General features: G+C 42.1%; 1 protein-coding gene across 2 annotated transcripts in view; it reads left to right on the top strand.

The window, feature by feature from the left end:
- LOC141809443 (axin-2-like) overlaps positions 1-18,808 on the top strand; it is a 211,143-nt gene that overhangs the window by 143,275 nt on the left and 49,060 nt on the right. For both annotated transcript variants that reach the window (XM_074696462.1, XM_074696460.1), the window contains exon 24: positions 15,265-15,354. In XM_074696462.1, coding sequence (XP_074552563.1) covers positions 15,265-15,354 — 90 coding nt within the window. The remainder of the gene's footprint in view (positions 1-15,264; positions 15,355-18,808) is intronic.

Genomic DNA, 18,808 nt, shown 5'->3' with positions numbered 1-18,808 from the left:
CGCAAAGGTTGCAGTTGATAACCTTACAAAGCCCTGCCTTTATTGTTCAATACTGTAGGATGGCCATGTAGTTTTTCAGTATGCCGACAACCAAATCCTGTCAGTTTGTGATCAGCCATCATGTGTTGCTGATCTAAATATCAAAAGACAACATTCTGCAGCACATTAAAGTGATACTCCGGGATAGAACAAGTTGGGTCCTATCACAAGGTTCAGGGCAGAAATTACCCCTACAGCAGTGTTTTTGTGCAGCAGAAGCCCAGGGCGCACGCACCAAACACCCCCTCCCTGCTCCTCTGCCGGTTTCCTCTGCACTCAGATGCGGCCATTTTTTACTTGACCAAAAACACAAATAAACGGACTCCCACCAAAAAAATCTGATATCGGTCTGCATTCACGCTTTATTTGGAGAATTTTCAGCGCGTTGCTTTCACACAAAAAACACCGCTAAGTAAGGCTCTAGTTCTCATCGTGTCGCAAAACGACGCTACCTCCGCTGCAGAGCCACAGCTGGCTACGAGGCACTCGCCGCTTAGTGTATCAATCCGCGCACGCTGTGTGCCAGATATAAACAAACGCAGGCAGTCTGCCAGGACGAAGAGACACGATGAGAACTTGAGCCTTATTTAGCAGTGTTTTTGTGTGAAAGTAACGCGCTGAAAATTCTCTAAATAAAGCGTGAATGCAGACCAATATCAGATTTTTTCGGTGGGAGTCCGTTTATTTGTGTTTTTGGTCAAGTAAAATATTGCCCCGTCTGAGTGCAGAGGAAACCGGCAGAGGAGCAGGGAGGGGGTGTTTGGTGCGAGCGCTCTGGGCTTCTGCTGCACAAAAACACTGCTGTAGGGGTAATTTCTGCCCTAAACCTTGTGATAGGACCCAACTTGTTCCATCCCGGAGTATCACTTTAAGGTGCGAATGTAACATATTTTTTATGGGTGGGAAATGTACGGTGGCCACTAGGTGTCAGCCAATTTGCAAAAGCAATAACATGAATGCAAACACAACAACACAAATGTAACAGCCACAAAAGGAATGCAAAAGCTACAACACAACACAATAGAAGTTCAGAGGACAGTTATCCTAACGTTGAAAAGTTGTGAAAGTAAGTAAATGATTGTTTTCTTTTGTTACCTTCAGCTTCAGCTATAGCTTTAATGCTAACGTTATTGAATATAAGATGATGTATTTTCCGGTACATAAAAAAATATAAGAACTATGAAAGATATTACAAGGTGAGACCATAGACTGTACATCGAGTGGACAGTGTAGCCCCGCCACTTACAGTTTTGAAGCCAAAATACCCCCATCACAGGCGCAGCCATTGTAGCAGTCAGAGTCTGCGCAGTAGAGACTGTGAGGGATTCTGGGAAAGTCTGAGTGGAGCCAGGTGACAAAATTAATATATATTTTTTTCTTTCTAGAGTCTAATCACTTCTTGACTCTACCTCCCGACATATTTTACAATCCCCGAAAAAAATACATAAGAACAGCAGCTGTCAATCATCGTTAAACGTGACGTAAAAACTCATTTTTAACCTCTTATAGCTACTGAAAACGAAACTTTTCCGAAAAAAGAGAACTTTAATACAAGGCAGCCAAATAATATATTCAAATCACCATACCAATCAGACATGAGAAATATTTCTACGAGGTGCATTGCTTTTTTAAAGTTTAACCCCAGCCCATCTGGAAGACTGGGGAGAAAGATTTTTTAACCTATACTGCAGCCAGTCACCAGGGGGAGCAGCTTTTATGGCGACCTCAATTCGAGCTGAGCAAGATGACGTCCATTTTTTTCACAGTCTATAGGTGAGACCCCTAGGAAGATTTATTTATCATAGATGAAGTTAAAAAAGATAATCATTTACTAACTTTCGCAGCTTTTTTATGTCTGTTGTGACCTTTAGCTTTTGCATTCATGTATTTTGTCCTACGTCCTGGTTGTGGCTTTTGCAAATCGTCTGACACCCACTCGCTACCGTAGAAATTATTTTTAACATCTCAAATAGTAACATAAAAAAATCAAACAGTACTTGTGGCAAGGGTTTTTTCCTGTTAGTGGCAGGCCGAAGCTGCTATGTGTCAGATTCACATACAAGCAGATTGAGCGGGACAGGGATTTGTGCAAAGAAACCATTCAAAACACCCAGTGACTTTCAAAAGAAAACCCTATCCTAACCCGATCGTATTTAACTTGACTACTTGACAAAAAGAAAACTATAAGAAAAATAAAACTTAAAACAAACAGGACAACAACCTTTTTAGAAAAATTTTGCTTTGCTTTTGACGTGTTGAGGCTACTTGGATACCCTCACATTTAATGAAACTTCCTCTCCTACACCTCATTTTTTTAGCTATATTCTAAATTTTCTGTATGTATCAAAGTGCCTTAAACACAAACTAGCTACTTGGTATAATCCTTGGTAGCGTCCTGTGTGACTTTAACACTCTGAAATCTTAACAGTAGCGCAGAGATTGGGGTCCTGTCAGTAAATCTGGTCTTCAGCTCCGAGTTCCTGTCTGTATTGTCCTTCATATCAGCACTGATGTCAGCCAGTAATGTCTGATCTTGGATCAGCATATCTGTGTGTGACGGGAAGGGTCTCCTTCTCTTTTATCCACTCTCTGACTCTTTATGTGTCTCTGTGAGCACCCAACCTTCATGTCTATGTTCTGTATATGTCTGTGAGTGTGTGAGTGAGTGTGTGTTTGTGTGTAACTTTCCATGTGTGCCCAGTGTTGGCTGATTGATGACTTTTCCGGCTGTGGGCAGATTCCCGGCAGCGTTTGATCCACATATCAGAGGAGGTGGAAGTAAAAGAGAGAGATAACATTCCAGGATGCAACCAGGGAACGTGGGAAGTAAAACAGCTCATAGAGAACGTCCTCCATTCACGCACTACAAACGGAAATTACTCATTAAACCACGGGCCCAGCGCTAAGAACAAAGGAACCGTGGAGGCCTAATGTCTTGTTCTACCCCGTTTGAAGAATCGTGTGTCTAAATGAATCAGGGCTGTAGGCAGTGGAAGAAGAGCTACCATAACTGCAGTTCAGTGAGGAGCACTCTCCTCAGATTTAAACATTCATCGCCAAATGGAAATACAGTTGGTGTTTTTGTTTAACTCAAAAAGACATGCTGCTGAGCCTGGGAGCTGTTTGATAAACATATGCTTAAAGGCATTTAAACAGTATTAAGTGTTAGAGTTGTATTATTCAATATTTTGATGCCAATATTTTTACTTGTACCCCGAACAACTATCGTCTCCAAACATCAGTTATCGACCTCCTTGACTACCAATAACCGCGACAGCATCAGCCCTGAAAAAAACATATGTAGGTCTGTTTTCAACCACTGTACACAGGCTGTGATTGGTTGAGTGAGGTAGGGAAGCTAATGTCAGCTCATAGCAGCTAGGCACATGACTTCTATTTCCTGCATAAACTTACACAAACTTCATTTGTGACTTGTATACAAGCAGATAATATTGTGATGTTGGAAAATGATTATATAAAGTCATTTGAAAATTAAAGACAAAAAATGGCATCATAATGAATTACTATTATGTACGAGACTTAAACTTAAAAACAAAAGTCAGTGTTAAAGGCTTTGCTGAATTTTTCAGCGGAAGCCCCAGCTCATTTTTTTTGTGCTCCAGGTCACAAAATTCTCAGCTTAAAACAGTATTTCTCAAATTGGGACAAAGGACAACTTATCCCCTAGAAACAACTCACAGATTACCAGGCTAAATAGCCTTGGAACAACAGCCCAGATAGCAGACTGGTGTGTTATAAATTTGCTTCATACATATTACACCCATAGACTGTAGTCTGTGCAGTAGAGACTGTGAGGGATTCTGGGAGAATCTGAGTGGAGCCAGGTGACAAAAATCATATGTGTTTTTTCTTTCAAGAGTCTAATCACTTCTTGACTCTACCTCCGAAAAATATTTTACAATCCCTGAAAAAAATACATGAGAATGGCAGATGTCAGTCATCGTTACATTGAAGTAAAACCTCTTATAACTGATGAAAACGAAACTCTTCAGAAAAAAAAGTGGACTTGAATACAAGGCAGCCAAATAATATCTTCAAATCACGACAACAATTGGATGTGAGAAACATTTCTATGAGGAGTATTGATTTTTTAAAGTTTGACCACAGCCCATCTGGAATGACTGGGGAGACTGATTTTTTGACCTATACTGCAGCCAGCCACCAGGGGGAGCAGTTTTTGTTGCAACCTCACTTCAACCTCGGTTTGGTACAGCTAAGCCCGATCTTGTTTGCGTTTCCACAGCAAACTGCACCCTCTCGTGGTAGTCGGCGTGTAAGCCAGATGCCGCAAGCTCCAGCTGTTAAACAATTGTGTGACGCCGTAGCAGCACGACACAGTTTTTCCTGCTAATAAATCCAACGAAAAAGAAAATTGCGACACAGTAAACAAAGAGCACAGATGGACACCATGAAGCATTTCGTCCTCTCTGTGATTAGCATATAGCTCTTTGATACAAAGTGCAATCAAGTTTCGTTTCAGAGAAGACTGTGTGCCACCAGGAGAAATGCAGCCGCTGTCGGGGTGACGAGTCTTTTGACCATTCAACAGTCTGCAGTGTGTTGCTCCACCTTCCGAGAGCGGATCGGTTCAGTCTGGCACCCATACTGAAGGGTCCCAAAAAAGTAGGCTGGCTCTTTTGTTGGTTTTGGGGGATCTGTCCCGTGATAAGTCAGTGGAAACGCCACAAAATGCGCGCCGTACTGAACCGAACCGAACCGAACAGGTCTGTTTGGTGGATTGGACTTGTGGTTACACCTAAGCATTGGCGCTAACCTTAGCTTCCATGGTGTCCACGGTGCTCACTGCTGCTGAATTGTGTCACTGTTACACCTTCTCCTGGGCAGTGTTGAAGAGTCTCCATGTCTTCATTTGTGATCTTTATACTGTCCTCGTCTTTGAGCAACCAATACATGATGATTTTTGTCTGTAGGCTTGTTTATGGAGTAATGCTAGCTAGATCCTTCTCTCTGAAACTTTTGAGAGTCCTTGTAAGCTTGTCTTTTTTTTTTTCTTTCATTAAACTTTCCATTAAGAAACATTATCTACTCACAGTCTTGGCAGACCGCTGGTGGTCTGTGGAGCACAGTTTAAGAAACACTGGTCTAAAACGCAAAAGTTACATTTATCAATATTATTTCAAGGGATGTTGGTGTTTACACTTCAGGTGTGATGGATTTAAGGAAAAATATGAATGTTTGAATTCAAATACCTTCAGAGTACTTAATGTACATCAGTGGTTTAGTATCAATTAATCATCTTTAAAGTAAGTTAAACTAAATACATGATATTTGGAAATTGAAAAAATAATATGGGGTAAAAGTTATCATAGATGGCATGGAAATAGAATGTGTTCTAAAATATTGATATACTGATGCCAACGCTGGGGTCAGTGTCGAGCAATGCTTGGGTGTACAGATTGATACTTAAGTTTCAGTTTCTCTTCTCTCGTACAAGTTGAAACACATTAACAAGCACAATAAATCTTGCTTTGACAATTGGAAATGAATTGTTTTTTATTTGCTATTTTTGTCATTTGGTTTATGTGTGAGAGGAAGTGTGTTTGTAAGACCCCGTGCGTGACGTGGTTCTTTGTAGTACCACGATCATTTTTGTGGCTCTTGGCCTCTGACTGGTTGGCCACCCCTGGTCTTATTTTAAATTTTAAATGGAATAGAATTAATATTTGTTTGTAGTTGAGAAGTACATATTTCAGAACCATCAAAAATGTCTGAATGTTTCTCTACAAAAAAACATATAGACACAAATTCCTGTTCATTTTAATGAATAGAATAGAATAGAATAGAATAGAATAGAATAGAATAGAATAGAATAGAATAGAAAATACTTTATTTATCCCTGAGGGGAATAGTCGCTGATCGCAATATTGTCCAAACAATTGCACAATTTTGCCAAATCATACAGCACTGGTATATAGACTCCAGTAAGCGAAGCATACAGGTGCAGCTGCTTAAGCTTTTCAGTGGGCAACCACGTCACCAAAACACACTGACGGAGATTATGGATAAGTAAACATCAACTGACTGCAGCTTAATCCCCATTGTGGAGGACTCAGGTCTGCCCTCAGGTTGGCATGTTGTGAGCCGTAGTTTATTGTCTCAGAGAATAATAGCTTCACACAAACAGGAGCTGAACAGAAAAAGTTACCGAACTGGAAGTCCTGGAAAGTGTGTTAGTGAGTGATTGAAACTATCGCATAATAAATGCAAACTATATATACCTGATTGTTTGACATTAAAATGGGATAAACACTGTGGAGCTGTTTCCTATAATCAGACCACACTGGTGTAACATTGCAGCATTTATGAGATAATAACTGGTAAGAATTGCTATGTGTTGCTAATATGGACTTCAAAAAATTCTTCAAACACATAAAAAACACTTTGATTAACATCAATTAAATTATGAATTTAAGAGATTCATTTCAAAACTACTATTGTGTCAGCCCTAATTATTCCATTATAACAGTAAGTAATAAAAAATGTAATATTTAAACATCATGAAGTTTTCTTATCCTGTGTGTTCTCATAGGACAAACTTTGAACAAGTCAAGTTCAATTTTTGAAATTCGATTCTTAATCTTGATCAAAGACTGATTTGAATGTGAATAAGAATGTGAGTAAGAGGAGGGATGAATTTTTCATACACACTGTTTGTCTGCAGTAAGGAAGATTGTTGAGTGTGGTACATGTTTGAACACAGACGGAGAAGTTTGCAAAGACAACCTTTTTTAACTTCTTTAAATAGGTGCGTTCACATTCTGTTGTCTTGATACTTGAGCAGCATCAGTGTCTGCTTCCCCTGTAAGAACCTGAACACTTGATTAAAACCAGGGTCTGTGTTTTTTTCTTTAAGACTCGTCGTTGGGTTTAAAGCTGCAGTTGCATTTACAAGTTTTCCTGAACTCAACCTCCACCGACTGATTTGCTATTTGATAAACAGAATATATGTATGTTATCACACACCATCCCACACACATATACATACACACACACAGGGCATATGGCGCGTATTTCAGAGTTGTTTCCTATTCTCTTTCTACTGTAGCTCACAGCAGCTGAAAGAGACGAAGACGGAAAGATGGAGAACAGCGTGTTCCCCCTGTGGGCATAGCTCGGTTGCAACATGTCTTCATTACTGCAGCAATTGTCTTACTATTTTCATCAGAACGAGGAAACTGTGCCGACATGCGTGCACGTCGGAAAAAGACGGAGATAACTGTTCTGTTTGCTGTTATGGAGAGTTCGCCGCCGCCGCCATCACGCTGTCTTCACATTTCAGCTTGAAGTCGACGCTGCGAGAGGTGCTGAAAGCATCAAAGCGCTGAAAGCAAGTCAATTCATATCAATACGGGTGGTATCTTTCAGAGGGGCTGTCCTCGTCGACTTGCTAAACCTCATCTTTTTATTTCTACAGACAGACAGGCAGCAAAGCAAAAGTTTCACTTCTCTAACACCTCAGGAGGGAGACCTCTCTCCTCCTCCTCCTCCTCCCACAGCTTCTCTCTTACACTCTCTTCTTTACCTTTCTCACAATCCTTTGATAAAAGTGAAGATAAAAGAGAGTCTGTGCGCATCTCTCCGGCCATCCAGCTCTCCTTGAGGTTAGCACCTCCTTTATTATTTACTATTAGATCAGTAGACGTGCACACACACACTGCCTTGTTCTACTAAAGCTGCTGTGTGTGTGTGGGCGCAGTACACATGCTGTCTTTGCTTATGTATGTCTGTGTGCTTCATGCCCCTTGTGTATGTATCTGCTCTTACCCTCTTGCTTGTCTCTGTGTGTGAGAGAGTGTGTGTGTGTGTGTCCTTGGCTGGAGGCGGTGCACTGTGAGGTTTTCGCTGCTGTCTGAAGTCGTCCAGCCTCAGTGTCATTAGAGGATCTCTTTAATCCAGACTTTGGGAGAAACTTCTGACAGCACGCTGCAAATAGAAGGCCCCGCCGCACATGAAGAGCAGCTCGGCTCCTAACAAAACACCAAGTTTAAAGAGGCCCCTGGCCTTTTTTCCTCCTCCCACTATTCCCTCTCTTCTTTCTTCTTTTGCTTTTTTTCCTGCCCTCTGTTGCTTTTACTTCACCCTGGGGAAACATGCTTGCCTTATCTGCGCAGGAGGACCACCCAGGAAAGATGACTCAGGCGTTGGTGCGTCTGCGCGCCTGTCGGTGTATGTTTGTGTGCATACAACAGTTGGATTGCACACTCATTTGACTGAGTGCAGCGCTCACCTTTTTTAGAACTTTTGCTGTTAATATTAATGCATGCCTATACCTGCACGGATTGCTCTGAGCGGTGTGTTTGTTGCTGCCTGTGCGCGCGTGTGCCTCGCTAATCCTTTGAGCCGAAGTTTGGAATGAAAGGCACATTGCTGATGGAGAGGTGAGAGAGGCCTTCAAGCTCCTGACTGTGGGACTGTGCGAAGGTACACCTCTGCCCCGTCTCTTCAATCCAGCCGTGTGTGTTTTTTTCTCTCCTTCATGTCCCTCCTCCCCTCGTTCTCATCTCTCACCTTTCTGAACTCTTCTCTCTCTTCTGATGTCATCACATTGCTGTCTTATCTCCTCAGGCTTTTTTGCTTTGCATTTTGTTTACTTTTTTCTCCTTCTTTCACCTCACTCTTTCCTTCTCCTCTCACACCCCCCCTCCTCCCACCTCGCCCTAGGAAATCTGATTTCCCTCCTCTTCCTGGCCTGTTCACAAAGATCCCAGTCTGCATGGCTGATAGAGACCATATCACCATCTGCATCTGGAGACACTTAAGAGGATCCTATATGTTTGGTCATTCAATCACCTTCACACTTCACACACAATAGACACAGGGTGTATGGCGTATGTATATGTACCTCTACCGTACATGTGTGAGTATAAGCAGTGCAGAGACAAGAGTTAACTCCTTGATGCCTGTTGTTGCAAATTTGCAGCTACCCTGTCAGCGCTCAATGCAGCTGAGATGGCGTTTGTCTAAATATATCATATAACTCATTTATAACTACTATAGTTGCGTTTCCACCAAGCAGTCTGGTTCGGTTTTGTACGGTTTGGCACGGTTTGGCTCGGTTAAGCCTGATCCCGTTTGTGTTTCCACGGCAAACTGTGCCCTCTCGTAGTAGGCAACGTGTAAGCTGGATGCCGAAAGCCACAGCTGTTAAACAATATAATGTGACGTCGTAGCAGCGCGACATAGTGTACCCCGCTAATAAATCCAACGAATAAGAAAAACGCAACACAGTAAACAAAGAGCAACGATGGAGGACATGCAGCATGTCGTCCTCTCTGTGATTGGCATGTAGCTCTTTGATACAAAGTGAAGTCAAGCAGGGTAAGTGATGATCCTTCTGACCAATCAATGGTCTGCGGTGTTGTAGCTCCATCTTACGAGAGCCAATCGGTTCAGTCTGGCACCCATACAAACGGGTCCCAAAAAGTGGGACGGCTTGTCTCGGTAATTTGGGGATCCGTCCCGAGATAAGTCAGTGGAAACGCCACAAAGTGCGCTTTGTACCAAGATGAACGGAACTGGTCTGCTAGGTGGAAACGCAGCTTATATGTGCTATATTAAAATCTACAATCTCCACTCAATTTGACTTCTGTTAGAATGTTCAAACACAGAAAAAAAAAAAATTCTATAAATTGTAAATTAATCCAGAAAGCAAGGTGTTGTTGAGTACAAAGCCCCATTTCCACCAAGTGGTTCAGTTTGGTTCGTCTCAGTACGGTACACATTTTGTGGCCTTTCCATTGCCTAATCCCAGGACATACTAATCCAACCCCAGAGGGTGGAGCTAGGAACACTGCAGACCATTGATTGGACAAAGGATCATCACTTCCTGTGCTACAGTGGCTCCTGTATATATCCTGGTGACACACAACCTTCTCTGGAACAAAGCCTGATGGTGCTTTGTATAGGGATGGGTACCTTTCACATTTGAAATGATAAGGTTGTGATGCCTGGTACCTGGCAATCAGTACGGTACACAACGGTACCAATTTCCGGTACTTTTTTGTGTTAAGGTGGTAAAAAATATCAATTTGTTTAATTTTTTTTTTTTCCAATTCAACGTATGGAGTTAACGTAAGTTCATGCAGGACACGGAAGTCATACGCCCAGCTGTGATCAGCTGACAGACTGATGTTCTAACCTACCCCTCTCAACCAATCACAGCGTGTCTAACAACAAGGCGGTGTATTTAAATCACGTCTTCATTCTCAGTTATTCCTGCTACCTCATTGTTGCTCAGCTGCTGCTGTCACAATCATCCCACCTCCACCCCAGCCTCCTCCAATTTAGCCTCATGTGTGTATCTTATTGATCTGTATGCATTCATTTGATCTGTATGTATACGGGGGTTTGCTATGCACTCCCTGGAAAGCTCGAGCAAGCTGCTCAGCTAACCCAGGGAGTACTCTGAAAAGCAGAGCTTTAACGCCAATTCTAACTGTATCCATTTGGCAATAAATGGTTAATCTATGACGAGAGTGTTCCTGACTGAAATATATTTTTTAACCTTGCAATGCAGTGTGCATGTCCAGCATGGAAAATCGCCTATTCTTCCACGTCCTCACAGTCAAGGATGTATTTAGGTGCCTGAACATGGTACCTTTTGAGTTTTACATGGATCGGTGCCCGGTACTTTTGACAGAATTCGGTCGGTACCTATAAAAGTACCTAATTCAGTACCCATCCCTAGCTTTGTAACAAAGAGCCACATGCCAATCACAAAGAAGACAAATTGCTGGATGTCTTCCATTGTTGCTTTTTGTTTACTGTTTTGTGTTTTCTTCTTTGTTGGATTTATTAGCAGGGTACACTGTGTGGCGCTGCCATGTCATCCCACTATTATGTAACTGATGCGGCTATGGCACTTGGCTTACATGCCACCTCCCAAGAGGAGGCACGGTTTGCTGTGGAAACCCAATCCAACCTGTACCGAAAGCCTCGTTTCCACCAAGCTGTCCTGTTCAGATCAGTGCGGTTTGGCACTGTTTGGCTCAGTTAAGCCTGGTCCTGTTTGCATTTCAACAGCCAACTGTGCCCCCCTTGTGGTAGATGGCATGTAAGCTGGATGCCGATAGTCGCATCAGTTAAACAGCAGGATGCCATAGCAGCAGGACACAGCATACCCTTCTAATAAACCCAACGAAGAACAACACAGTAGACAAAAGGCACGTTGAAAGATATCCAACAATTCATCATCTCTGTGATTGGCATGCAGCTCTTCATGACAAAGAACAATCAAGCTTCGTTTCAGAGAAGACTGTGTGCAGACAGGAGAAATACAGCAGCCGCTGTCACACATTAAGTGATGATTTTTTCAACCAATCAACGGACTGCAGGGTTACTAGCTCCATCTTCCGGGATCAGATCTCTTTAGTATTGCACCCCTACGGAAAGGCCCCAAAAAGGGGGATGGCTCATCTCGATTGTTTGGGGATCTGTCTCAGGATTAGTCAGTGGAAACGCCGTAAAATTCGTGCTATGCTAAGACAAACCGAACTGAACTGCTTGGTGGAAATGGGGCTAAAGATCACTGATGACGGGTGAAGCTGTGGAACCTGGGAATGACACACATTCTCGTGTTCCCTTTCACATGCTCCCTTAAATTATTATTTTTTTCTTTGTTATAGGAATCATTGAAATCCCTGGATAATTTCTGAGGGCATAGATTTTCACAAGGTCAAACATTCTCACATCATTTTTTTCTCAGAATGAAAAATCTTTAGTTTGCTTCGTTTACATTTCTTTGAACTGAACGTCTGATTAAATTTATTCAGACACTTCATGTATGACAGTGATGGTGACTAAATATTTCCAGCCTCTCTGACTCACAGTTTCATTTACAGACAGAAACATCTTCTTATGATTCTATTAATGAACACAGAGTTTTGAACTTCTACCCTCAAAGCTGTTTGGAGAACATCAGATACAGAAACCACATAAAAGAGACCGACACGTCACCAAAGAGGCCGACCAGTCAGCCCTACTTCCCAGAAGACCTGGTCCAGAAAGGCTGTGTCACAGTGCGGGGAATTAGAAGTGGGTTCAGGAAGGGAGGGGACTGGTGGGGGCAGTTTGTCGGGGTCTCATCTTCATGGTCAGCTGTGCTGCTGCTGTAAACCGCAGATGAGGGTGAGGTTAGGGTCACAGTGTTGGAGGGAGGGTGCAACTCTGTATGTCTGTGAAATTGATTTTAAAATCCGTGAAAAAATAAAAACATTCTGTTTTATGCATATGCTTTAAATCATAAGACTTTACACCAGACTTTACCTTTTGACCTTCAGGGAGGAAAAAAAGAAGAAAGCTCACTTTCATACCTCGGTCACTTTCCCAGAAAATGTGTGCAAAATAGTGTCAGCCTCACTAAAAATGCTCTTCCAGTGTCGTTGAGGCTTTGATTCACCAATAAACAAAATGAAATGATGAAATCCAAAGCAAGGGGTTGCACTCGACAGAGAAGTGGGCTGTGATGGAATCGTGACTGGCTAAGAAATACCCTGATTAACAGGATCAACACGCTGGAAACCAGCTGCCTTTCATGCTGCTGAGCTAAAACTGACCTCAACATGCTCCAGAATCATAATCGTCTAGTAATGTGTGATCCATCTGCCAGCAGCCTGAATTAGCCACGGTGCAGTATAAAGAGGATTTACCTGCAGCGCTGCAGTCCAGGTATGAGTGTGAGCACGCTGCAGCCTTGATGCTTCAAATTTACAGGAATCATAAAAGAAAACCGGTGAAATTTCTATCTGCTTCTGCCTTAATCTTCAGATCTCACTAAAAAAAAAGTCTCAGCTGTTTGTTATTTCCCTGAACTTCCTTTCATGTTAGTCATTGTTCTCAGAAAGTTGGTACCCAGAAGTTCCCTCTGCAGCCTTACAGTCTGTGTGTGATTTATGTCACTGCAGTGGTTTCAGATCAGGCCGGTCATGCCTATCACCTGGAATGTGTTTCTCATCAGCTTCAAGGATCGACCAGGCAACACCTGGCCCACTCCCTCAACTCCACTGGGGGGAGACGCTGAGGTTATTGATGCTAACCAGTACCTCATACACTTGTTACAGCCTGTGCATGTGCACTGTAAAAAAATGTTGATTCAACTTAACTCACTCAAGTCATCTTGTTGCTTTGACTGGGTTTAAGTTAATTTGATATGAAGTGTCAAATAATTTAAACTAGAAAAAAAAGGTCAAGAGAACTATTAAAGATGTTGGTTGAACTTAACTCATCAAGTTTTTACAGCAACATAATTTTTGTTGTGATGGTGTTTTGTAACCATGAGTGAGGAGGGAACACAGTGGATATAAGACCCTTCTGTACATTGAGATGTTGCACAGAGGGCACTGTAAACACATTGTAAAATTCATTGAATATATGGGCAAATGCAGGACACAGTTGGCTGTGAAAACGTAAACAGGATCAGGCTTTACTGATCCAACCCGTACCAAACTGTACTGATCTAAACTGAGCCACTTGGTGGAAACGGGGCTTTTGATGCATCCCTGCCCCTTTAATGGTGACTCTTTCCAATCACCTGGTGTCCCCAGATCCTTACTACAGGGTTATAAGATGTATAGAAGTTAGCACAAATGTGAATTTCCAACTTTAGCATAGCCCCAGCCAGATTGAAGCAAAACTTTCATGTCCGTGCAGTGGAGCACAGACAGCCGGTCCATGCAGTGGAGCACGGACAAGCTGTCTATGCAGTTGAGCACAGGCAGCCAGTCCATGTAGTGGAGCACAGACAGCCTGTGCCCCCTGCAGTGTAACATCTTAATGTACAGCAGGGTCTTATATCCACTGGGTTCCCTCCTCACTCACAGTTACAAAACACCATCACAACAACAACAACAAAAAAAATTCTGTGGACATAGATTTTTTTAGTTGAAATATGTTTTGTTGTTGAGATGATGCCACAACAACTTGAGTAATCTTTTGTTATGCTGACTTAAAATATGTTACAACAAATGTGCAAAACCACTTTTCACAGGCTGTCTGTGCTCTTAATGGCACAGACCAGCTGAGCAAGACGATGAGATGCTGTCTTGTCTTTCATAACTTTAACCCATCAATACATCACATTAATCAGCATCAACACTAAACGCACTATAAAAATCATTGATTACATGGGCCCAATCCCTGCGAAGCACAGACAGCCGGTCTGTGCAGCGGAGCACAGACAGCCTGTGTCCCCTGTAGTGTGACATATCAATCAGGGTCTTATAACCACTGTGTTTCCTCCTCACTCATGGTTACAAAATGCCATCACAACAAAAAAAAAGGATTTATGTGGACATAGATTTTTAAGTTGAAACATATTTTATAGTTGAGACGATTCCAAATTATAATAAGATGTTATCACAACAACTTCGGTTATCTTTTGTCATACCGACTTAAAATAGAGCGTAGAACAACAAATGTTCAAAAGCCTTTTTTACAGTGTGTGTGTGTGTGTGTGTGTGTGTGTATGTATCCTTGGGTTTGTGCACACAAGCACTCATGCACATATCACTCTTTCTGCTTTTCATGCAGGCTAATCAAAAGTGAAGTGTCCACATGTGTGCTCAAAACATCTGGTTCTGTGTTGCATGCAGGAACTGCGCCTCTCTTTCCACTGCTATCACTTACAGACATAGAGGGAGGAACTGTCCTTTTCTTCTTCTCTCTTGGTGAAATCCTCTGAGGCTTTTTCGATTAAATTCTGTGTTGATGAGGAAGTTTGATCAACTCAGGTATTGGAGTAGAAGGGATAAAACTTTTATCCTGATGCAGTTTATGTTGATTCTTGCGCCTTTCTAAAAGAGTGTGTTTTTTGTAAAGCTGTAGAAGTTAGTGAATTCCCAGAGTGAGCAGGTCTCTCTCTGTTTGCCCTTGTCTGCAAATGAGTTTGAGCTTAATGAGGCCAGCTTGCTGTTAATTACTGCCATGACTTTGTTATTAGCCTTTAACACACAATGATTAATCACCGGCTGCATCTCTTCCACTGCCCCGCTGTCCTCCCTTCTGTCTTAACATCCTGTGCCTCGAATAGTTTCACATTAGCTCTCGATTGCTTTTGTTTCGTCACTTTTTGGGAGTCCTCTTGTTTCGATCAAACCTGTGTTTGTTGAGTTTTCCCACACAGATGTTGAGTTCTTTTTTTGTCTGACAGATCATAACACTCAATGTCCCTCCCCCCTGTCCCTCCAGGCGCTGCAGGAAAAGGTGGACAGTCTACAGAGGCAGCTGCACTGCTCCGAGAAGAAGCTGCTCGACAAAGAGCTGGAGACGGAAGAGAAGGTAAATGCAGTCACTGTGTTTCTCCCTGTGTCTCACTTCTTCTCTTTCATGCTCATCAGGCTTTACAGGAGAGGCAGGCAGACTCTAAACTCATTTGCTTCTCACCATTACAGTTGCATCACTCTCACTGCCCAACAGGATTTTTTTTTTCAACCTGCTGCCCTTAGCCTTTTCATCACTCCTTTAGCTTCACACTAGCACATAACCTCTCTTTGACTTCGTACATATCAGAAGATACTTTATAGCCCCGTTTCCACCAAGCGGTTCAGTTTGGTTTGTCTCAGTATGACACACACTTTGTGGTGTTTCCATTGACTACTCCAGGGACAGATCCCCAAATGTCCAACCCGTACCATCCCAGTTTTTGGTACCTTTCTGTTGGGCTGCCTGACTAGACCGATCAGACCCCAGAAGGTGGAGCTTCAACACTGCAGTCCATTGATTGGTCAAAAGACTCACTACTTACCCTGCAACAGCAGTTGCTGTATATAGCTGCATCCCAGGCAAACTGTACCTGGGAAATTTTCCAGTTTAAATCTCAGAGTTCTGAACTGAAAGCGTTCCAGGCAAATTAAGACTTCAGTTGTAGCGCAAGGACTTCTGGTATCTAAACAAACCAACATGGCAGACATTATAAGGATAATTTTTTATCGTTTCAATCACCAAAGCCTGCAACTTGCTCATTTGAGTAAACAGAGGAGAGGGAATGCTGCATAAGGTAACAGAAGCTTATACTTCATATTGTACAGTATTTTCGTTCAATTGAAACGTATCATGTATTGATTAACGCACTGAAAACTAGCCAACGCCAGAGCAGCTTCCAATGATGCATTAACATTAGCAAATGAATAACATTAGAGCAGTACCTCTCTATGATTAACTATAAAAGTAACTGATGTGACGTCAAAAGTCATAACTTGGAGTACATCGATCTAGTATGAGTTCATGTTCCGGTGCACTGTCACGGGTTACTAGAGATGGGTACCAAATTAGGTACTTTTACAGATACCGACCAAATTCTATCAAAAGTACCGAGCACCGATTCATGCAAAACCAAAAGGGACGGTGTTTAGGTATCTAAATGCATCATTGTGACCTTGAGGGAGTGGAAGAGTAGGTGATTTTCCACGCTAGACATGAACACAGCATTGCAAGGTTATATACTGAAGAATAAATATGTAAAATTGAAAAAATACATACTGTAATATTTTTAAAAAGATATTTTTTACCACATAAACCCCAAAAAGTACAGAAAATTGGTACAGTTGAGTACCAGAACTGATTGCCAGGTACCAGGCATCAGTACCGTATTGTTTCAAATGTGAAAACTACCCATCCCTACAAGTTACAGGTGGAAATAAATCAAGCATCGCATTGGTTCAGGCAGGTCACAATGTCAAGCTCTTACAGCTGAGCTGTTAGCTAGCATCACTGGTGTAGATCAGCTGATTGCTCAGCTGACTCCCGTGTCTGCTTACCATTGGAAAATTGCATTCAGAGCGGGCTATTTAAACAGCTCTAGCCCAGCCTCCTTCCTGCTTCTTCTGCTGGCATTTTGCAACCCACCTTCACCCCATCTCCTCCTGTCAGTCCGTATGAATGAATTTATGAATGAAAATTTATTTTGAAAATGTAGAAGAAGAATAACATTACCTAATCCCTAATTCATATTCTTTTACATTTCCAAAAAGGTGTGGTAGGAAGTTTAATTTATTATTTCCACCCCCTATCCAGTTTTAATTGATTACCATATGGTTAGCCAAGCTTCTTTGTATCTATTTAAATATATACACAATTATATATATATATATATATATATATATATATATATATATATATATATATATATATATATATATATACATATATATATATATATATATATATATATATATATGTATATATATATATATATATATATATATATATATATATATATATATATATATATATATATATATATATATATATATATATACTTCTTATATATACACACACACACACATTTATATATATGTACATATATATATATATATATATATAGAATAGAATAGAAAATACTTTATTTATCCCCAAGGGGAAATTCAGGAGTCACCGCAGCATTTAAGAAAACAAAAGTAAGAGAGAGTATAGAAAGTGCAAAAAGGTCCATAAGAAATTAGATGACGACATCCCGTCCACCACTCGTCCACCACGCCCAGCCAGTCTCCACCTCCACAGGGTCCAGGACTGAGCCTCCCCAGCAGTCTGTTCAGTCTCTGTTTCCTGGATCCTGTCTGCTCACAGCAGGCGAAGCTCCTCCGATGTGTCGCGGCGTCTGATGTCTGCTCCGTCAGCCACGTCCGTGAACAGCATGATGCCGCTGGGTTAGCACAGCTAGCTCATCCATCCCCCGGAGCGAGATCCCACGTTCCCAACAACGATGGATGGAAGGACAGGTCCACGTCGTCACCTCCCAGCTCACATCCGAGAACCAGCACGTCGTCCTCACCGCCTCCTCCTGTCGATTGCTCTGTCTGGGTTTTTAGTTTTGCTGCTGCACTCCCTGCTTATGCTGTTCACAATGGCTCGTGATGGGCAGGAAGGTGTGCTCTCCCTGCCTCAAGCTTTCCACGCAAGCACGTGGAAGAGCAGGGAGTCCCAGGACAGAACCATACCACCAAATAAAACTGTGCAAGTTAATAAAGAATATTTTGACAAAGTGGTCCTGACTGAACATGAGTTACGAGTTGCCTGGAATGCAACATTCACTGGCGGCACACAGCCTTCTCTGAAACAAAGCTTGATTGCATTTTGTAACAAAGAGCCACATGACAATCACAAAGAAGATGGATGTCTCCCATCCTTGCTCTTTGTCACATTTTTCTTCTTCCTTGGATTTATTAGCAGGGTACACTGTGTCATGCTGCACCAGCCTCACCCTATTACTTACTGATGCAGCTATCGGCATCTGGCTCACACACTGTCTACCAAGAAGGACACAGTTGGGTGTGGAAATGAAAAAGGGATCAGGCTTTACTGATCCAGCCCGTACCAAACTGTATTGATCCAAACTGGACCACTTGGTGGAAACAGGGCTTTTGATGCACAGCCCCAGTCAGATTGAAGCAAAACTTCCTGCAAAGTGGAAACTTTTGGATGGAAAAACAATCAAAATCTTAGGAAAACAGAGGAATATGGGCTCACATTAAGAGCAGATGTATCTTCACAGAGATTCCTGCATGATGAGTGGTCAGTTAAATATGACGTAAGGTACTATATCATCAAGAATTTTAACATTTCCCACACAAAATGTCACCAAAAATGCACTTTTCAGTGCCAGCAAATGTTTCAGAGCTCCATTTGTGCCACTTGGCCAGTGTGACGTCACATTTGTACCCTCTATTCTTCCCTTCCTCCTTTCAACCCTCCACCACCTTTCATTCCCCTGTTCAGAGCCACAGATATGCCCCCT

This window comes from Halichoeres trimaculatus, unplaced genomic scaffold (genome assembly GCF_033239565.1).
Source record: "Halichoeres trimaculatus isolate MK-OKI-2021-1 unplaced genomic scaffold, fHalTri1.1 fHalTri1_scaffold_20, whole genome shotgun sequence".
Lineage (NCBI taxonomy): Eukaryota > Metazoa > Chordata > Actinopteri > Labriformes > Labridae > Halichoeres > Halichoeres trimaculatus.
This window is presented reverse-complemented; position numbering and strand designations above follow the sequence as displayed.